Source organism: Alligator sinensis, unplaced genomic scaffold, assembly GCF_000455745.1.
Source record: "Alligator sinensis unplaced genomic scaffold, ASM45574v1 scaffold1302_1, whole genome shotgun sequence".
Taxonomy (NCBI): Eukaryota; Metazoa; Chordata; order Crocodylia; family Alligatoridae; genus Alligator; species Alligator sinensis.
This window is the reverse complement of record NW_005842612.1, coordinates 20478-26846: the sequence shown is the minus strand read 5'-3', so window position 1 is coordinate 26846 and position 6369 is coordinate 20478. Positions and strand designations below refer to the sequence as shown.

At 61.9% G+C, this 6369-nt stretch overlaps 2 protein-coding genes across 2 annotated transcripts in view; one reads left to right on the top strand and one right to left on the bottom strand.

Moving 5' to 3' along the window:
* Window positions 1-726: 726 nt before the first annotated feature.
* On the bottom strand, window positions 727-6268 carry CDCA5 (cell division cycle associated 5). The gene is made up of 6 exons (XM_006033157.3): window positions 6151-6268; window positions 5797-5897; window positions 5522-5584; window positions 2306-2344; window positions 1083-1538; window positions 727-926 (listed from the first exon to the last, which is right to left on the bottom strand). Exons 1-6 carry the CDS (start codon window positions 6191-6193, stop codon window positions 846-848), a joined length of 783 nt encoding a protein of 260 aa, XP_006033219.2. The 5' UTR covers window positions 6194-6268; the 3' UTR covers window positions 727-845.
* ZFPL1 (zinc finger protein like 1) overlaps window positions 6192-6369 on the top strand; it is a 4047-nt gene continuing 3869 nt past the window's right edge. The window contains exon 1 of the mRNA XM_014524433.2: window positions 6192-6224. Coding sequence (XP_014379919.2) covers window positions 6192-6224 — 33 coding nt within the window. The remainder of the gene's footprint in view (window positions 6225-6369) is intronic.

Below are 6369 nucleotides of genomic sequence, written 5' to 3'. Positions count from 1 at the left end.
TAGTCCAGCCCAGAAGCCTGGGAGATCCCCATAGGAGACTCACTGACCAACAGCTCCCTGCTCACTCGGCTCAGGCCCTTTGCCTGGCCTTTTAGATTGAACACTGGACAGAGCGCGCACCTTGGGGACTAACACATCTAGAGACAGGCAAGGCAAGCCTAGTTGCAAAGCAAATGAAGGCATTTGAATACAAAGGGATTCCTTCGTAGCCGCTGTCTGCCAGGCACCCAGGGGAGCTCACAGCCAAGAGAGGCAAGTCTCTTCAGTCAGGCCTGATGGAGAATGCGAATCCCCTCTGTGCCTCCTGCTGTCCGGCCGCGAGGGTGTAGGGAGCTTCCCGCAGAGGTTCCTTGAGGCAACACTGCAAGATGCCTCGTCGGAGCATCTCTGGGAGTCCGCCAACCAGACACGAGACCTCTGGGCTGCACTGGGGGTGTCTGGCAGCGAGCTGCTACCTACCTGGGCTTGGCTGGATCCTGCCGGAGATCCTAACCCCCTCTGAGGCAGCCACACAGATCCCTGCCCCGCAGTGACAGCAAGTCTCTGAGGCGCCCCTGGCTGTCAGGCTCCGGCCAGGACCCGTCACTTCCAGAATAGAAACGAGAAGCAGCCGCCAATTCTGGGCCTTTCAAGCCCCTTCTCCAGAGATTTTGCCGGGGGGCCTGGGAGCCACAGGTTCCTGGCTCTGTCCCCCAAATGCAGCCGGAGCTGAACAGAAACTGCCACGGGAACAAACCAAAGCCTTTAATGAGGCTGCTATAAAGCCCAGCCTACGGGGGCTGGGGGGCCAGCACAACTATTTACAACTGGGGTAGGTTTGCGGGGGAGGCTGGGGGAAGTCGAGGTCACTCCACGGTCAGGTCGAATTTCTCGGCCTCTTCAAACTGAGCGTTCATCTGTGCTGCCCACTTGTCCAGCTCCGATACCTGCCAAGAAGGGGAAGAGTGTGAACAGTCCTTGCCCCCATAACGCACCCCATCCCCCTGCTTTGAGCCTGGGAGGGGGTAAAAAGAGCTGCTCTTGGGAGGCTCTGGAGGCAGGGGAGTCACATCGGCCCCCCCTGCACTTGGTGTCATACTCACATCGATCTGCACCACCTTCTTCTTCTTGCGCTTCTCCTTGACCAGGGCAATGCCGGGCAGGTCCGTGTCCAATTGCCCCTTGCTGGGGGCGTCGGGAGGGGAATCGTGGGCAACGGGGACAGGGGCAGCTGCCGTGGGAACGGAGGAGACGTCGGGGGCCAGCAGCAGGGCGAAACCAAAGAGGGAGCGGCGCCGGTCAGGCGTGGACGTGTCCAAGAGCCCCGAGCCGGGGGAGAAGGTGGCGTCCAGGCGGCTGTAGGAACGACGCACCTTGTGAGCCATCAGGGTGTCCCGCTCGTCCAGGGGGGGAGAGGTGTGGGCTGGGGGCTTCTCAGCCGGGGTAGACAGGATTGTGCTGCTGCTGATCTCAACCAGGGGCTTCTCTGCTGGGGTAGACGGACCCACAACGTTGCTGACCTCAGCCGGAACATTCTCCTTGCCACTGCTGGATGAGATCTGCGGAGAGATGGGGAGGCTGGGACCTGCGGAGCTCCCGGGGATACTGTCCCACCCGATCCCCACAGCCTGAGGGATCCTGCAGGCATCCGGTAGGTGGGAGCAGCCATGAAGAGACCCCTCCGCTCCCACCCCACGCAGTGTGATAAGTGATAAAGACTCCTGAGCTGGTCGGGCCCGGCTTCTGACCACAAGACGGTGCCCTGACACGGCCTGTTGATCCCCAGGGGGTACTCAGAATCAACCAGAGCTGGGGGAGAACACAGGTGTCCGGGCTCCCAGCCCCCACCTGCTCTAGCACCCCCAGCCCTCACTCCCTCACCCCTGAGCAGGGAGAGAACCCAGGCCTCCCAACAGCCAGCACCCCCTGGCCTAACTGCAAAGCTTCTCTCTTGTCCAAAGCTGGGAAAGAACCCAGGTGCCCAGGGCTCCCAGCACCCACTCCTCTCCCAGAGCTGGGAAAAGATCCAGGCTCGCCCAGCACTCATTCCCCAGGCTCCACTCCCCGTCCGGAGCAGGGAAGTCCTCAGGTGCCCAGGCTGCTAGCCCCCATCAATCACCCACCCCTCTGAGCTGGAAGAGCACCCAGGCGTCCGGCTCTCATCTCTAGCCACCTGGCCTGTGGGCCTTGCCCCCCTCTCACCCTCCCGGCCGCCCTTCAAAGTGCCCCACCCCCCCATTTTGCAAAAGGGGAGCTGGGGCACGCAGCCTCCCCTTCACCCTGCTCGGCCCCAGCCTGGTGTTTCAAAGAGCCGGCGAGCACTCACCCGGGGACTGCGCCGTGGGGCAGCAGCTGCTTCAGCCACCTGGAAGGGAAGAACAAAACAGCTGTCCTCATGCATCCGGAGCCCCACGGCCCAGCAGGATCAGTTCCGTGCCCAGCTGGGCAGACTGGGAGGCCAGCCTCCCAGCAGGAAGTGGGGGTGTGCATGCTGCTGGGGCAGATTCTGGGCAGACCACGCAGCAGAGCTAACCACTTCTACTTCTGCTGCTGGCTTTGGCGAAGGACCCACTGTTCAGGGCCCTTGCTCTGCTGCCACAAGGCCAGTAGATGACACTTGGAGGCCACCCCAGGCTCGTCAGAACTGTAAAATGAGCAGTTATACAAAGAAACTCTCTCTCATCTGCAGCATACGCCTGCTCCCGGGGCTGTAGCTTCTGACTAATATAGGCCACCAGATGTTCCCCCGCCTCGGAAAGCACCTCACCCAATGCCACATTGAAGGCGCCTGTACACAGTATCAACGGTCTGGTGAAGTCTGGCACGTAACCCCACCGCCTGGGTGCAGAGGGCTTTTGTAACTCTTAGAAATGCCTGCTCCGTCTCAGGCGTCCAGCTGATCCTGCTTGGGGCCGCATCCTGCGTTAGCACCGACAACGGCGCGGGGATGTCTGAGAACCCGGGCGCCCGGCACCCACAGGAGGTGGCGAGCCCTAAAATGGACTGCATCGGGTTTTTTGTCTGTGGCCTCGGGTACTCCTGTAGGGCTTGAACCTTGTCCGTTAGTGGCTGGATTCGCCCTCCTCCTATGCAGGATCCCAAGTACTGGGTCTCTTTTTGACTTGGGGCGCATTTCCCTGGATTTGCCGCTAGCCCCGCAGACTGCAGCTCCTGGAGCACAGCGTTAAGGTGCTTTCGATGTTCCTCCCACGACCGTGACTCAATCACCACATCACGGACGTAAGCTGCTGCACAGTCCTGATGCAGGGCTAACGCCTTGTCCGTCGGCCTCTGAAACACTGCAGCAGCCCCACGCAGCCCAACGGGCACGCGCATGGATTCGTATAACCCCCAAGGGTGGCAAATGCAGTTTTTCCCAGGAGCGCTCTTCATTGGTATTTGCCAGTTCCCTTTGGATAGATCAAGGGTGGATATGAAACACTGCTGCCCCCCATTTTCTCTGGTAGGTCTTCCACGCAGGGCATAGGGTACACATTGAAGCGGGCCACGTGATTAACTTTCCGGAAATCAATGCAGCGGCGCACGGTCTGGTCCTTTTTGGGGCCCACGATGATAGGACTGTGCCATTCACTCCACAATTACCTAATGACCCCATCGGCCACCGTCTGCCCGAACCACTCTTGTAGTTTTTGCAGGATCCTTCTCAGCCCACCTGCCGTGGTGGCATTTGTGTCCGGTGCTCAATTAAGGCGGTCTTCCCTGGGCAAGTCGAGCACCTTTGAGAAGGACCGCACAACCCACCTTTGCTGTCACTACTGGAGCGCAGTTAACGGCTGCCCCAGCCAAACGGCCTCTGACCTGCCTAGGTCAGACGTGTCTGGGTTGAACTCTTGCTGCTCGGAGCCCGTGGCAATAAAGAGCGCTTCCTTATAGACCCATTTTTTAAAATAGATTTGTATGATAAATTTGCTGGGTCTTCCAGCTGCCATACCTTGTAATCTACTGGGCCGGCCCCGTGGATTATTTCCTACGGCCCTTGCCACCAGGCCAGGAATTTAGATGTCTCATCCGGCAACAAAACTAACACCCTGGTGCCCTCCTCAAACTGCTTTTCCCGTGCCCTGAGGTTATACATCTGGCCGCCTGTTGTTCTGGGCCCTCGTAGGTTTTCCCTGGCCATAGACCAGGCCCCCTCTAGTCTCACTCTCATCTGCAAGACACAGGCCACAGGACTGTGGAGAGAGCCTTGCTGTACTTCCCATCCCTCCTTAACCAGGTCTAACCACCCCTGTGGGTGATGACTGTACAGCAGGTCAAAGCGGGGAAGTCCCGTGGACCTCTCTGGAGCTTCGTGGTATGCAAATATTAAAGGCCTGGGTAGCTCGTCCCACCGTTGGGCGCCCTGCCGACTGCTATTTTTAGCGCGCTCGTTAAACCGCTCGAGAAGGCTGCCTGTGCGCGGGCGGTAAACCAAAAAGTTCACAGGTGTTGAGTCTAGAGTTTCACATACCTCCTTCAAAACCCAGGCCATAAAATTGTTTCCTTGATCTGTTAAAACCTCCTTTGGCAGGCCTGCTGAAGAAGCGCAAGAGCTCTTCTGCTACCTTCCGTGCTTGCCGACCGCAGGAGTACTGCCTCCGCCTACCGGGTGACGTAGTCAACCAGTACCATAATCAGTTGGTACCTGGGGGCACTCTGTGGCAATGAGCCGACAATATCTACCGCTACCCTCTCAAATAGGTCCTCCGTGAGGGGCATGGCCACCATGGGTGCAGGTGGAGGAAGGGGTAGTGAAGGTCCTCGCCGCGGCTCCTGAACCCCTGGTCACCCTAAGCTCCAAGCAGTCTGCTCCCTGCCAGGCGCAGCCCCCTGAGGCTGTTTTCAGTGTCTTTCATCCCTCCCCATGCTGGTTCCCCCTTCACCACACCTGCATTAGCTCCACTCGCTGCAGCCCAGTGAGTCCTTCCAGGTCTGGGGTGGGCGTGAGGAGCTGCTCCCAGGGCGTGGGGATGTTCAGACTCCCCCACCCACAATACAAGGGCCCTGCCCTCTTACAGGGTGGGACTCAAGCTCATTCCCTGAAGGCTGTGGAGGGCAGAGACCAACCCTGCCCCAGCCCCAGCAACAGCCACTGGCTGGGGTTTCGGGGTCCCCTCATCCCCCCAAACTGGGAACCCCCTCAACTCTGAAAATGAAGTGGTCCCGGACCGCTCTCAACCCAGGGCCTCTCGCTGACCAGGCTGCTTGTTGTTCAGCTTCAGGACAAGTGAAACTAATGCGCATAGTTCCCCGTTAGCACATCTCTAAGCACGTAGGTGTCACACGTGTGCGTGTGCAGGGGGAGAGGGAGCAGGATCGGGAGCCCCACGTGGGCAGGGCATGGGGAGCCTCCGATGCCGTGTGCGGCGGGTGTGAACGCAGCGTGTCACTGCCGCGGCAACGGGGTCCCGACACGCGGGCTGGGCGGCACAAAGGGAACGGAGATGCCCCCCCCCCACCTCCAGCGGCCAACGTGCAACACGCACAGACGCAGACACCCCCGTGGGCGGCTCGGGGCCGTGCCGCCTCCCCCTCCACCCACCTGCTGCCGCCGGGGCTGGATCTTTTTCAGCACGATGGGGCGCTTCAACATCCGGGCCGGCACCTGCGGACGGGGAAGCGTCAGATGCGGCGACGAGGCAGGGTGCCGCAGGCTCCCCGCCTCAGGGAGCGGCCGAAAGGCAGGACCGAACGCGCCCCCCGGCCGGTCTCCAGACGCGGCCACCCCCCGCCCGCGCAGGACCGGGGCTCCGAGCGCCCCCAAAGCAGCAGAGAGGAGTCTCGGAGCGGAGGGCCGAGCCGGGGCGGGGAACTCACCGGCCGCCCCACGCGCTTCCTCTCCACCAGGGGCTTCCTCTGGGCGGGCGGGGGGCCGGCGCCGCGCTCCGACCAGCACCGCGGGGCAGGGGGGGCCGAGCCTGCGGGCAAGGGAGGAGGGGGCTCAGATCCCGACCTGCGAAGCCCCCCAGCCCGAGCCCCAACCCCAAAACACCTGCCCAAAGCCCCGCCCCCCGGACACCCCCAACCCCCCCACTGCCCCAAGTCACATCCGCCGCTGCCCAGACTCGCCCTTCCAGGGCCCCCCCGCAACTACTTCCCCCGTCTCCCCCCGCTCCCAGCACCATGGCGCGGAGATGACACCCCCCTCAGGCCCCCGCGGGCCCCACTCACCCCCCGGGGCCGCCCCGGCCGAGCGCGTCCGCCGCGCCGCCATGGCCGCGCCCGCTGGGCGCCAACCGGAACCCGTTTGAACGGCCCGCTACACTGCGCCGGAAGTGACGACATCTTCTGAGGCGGAGCGAGAGCTGGACGCTGTGGGAGCGAAACCTCGCGAGACGGCCGGTCCCCTACACACTTGCCGGCTCTCGCGAGATACCCGAGGGAGCCTCG

What these genes read in the sequence shown, in the direction of transcription:
- CDCA5 (XM_006033157.3), bottom strand. Translation starts at nt 6,193, where the DNA reads ATGGCGGCGCGGCGGACGCGCTCGGCCGGGGCGGCCCCGGGGG. An exon ending in GGAAGCGCGTGGGGCGGCCG is followed by an intron (nt 5,585 to 5,796) that starts GTGAGTTCCCCG and finishes CCCCGTCCGCAG; the next exon opens with GTGCCGGCCCGGATGTTGAA. An exon ending in AGAAGGTGGTGCAGATCGAT is followed by an intron (nt 927 to 1,082) that starts GTGAGTATGACA and finishes CCTTCTTGGCAG; the next exon opens with GTATCGGAGCTGGACAAGTG.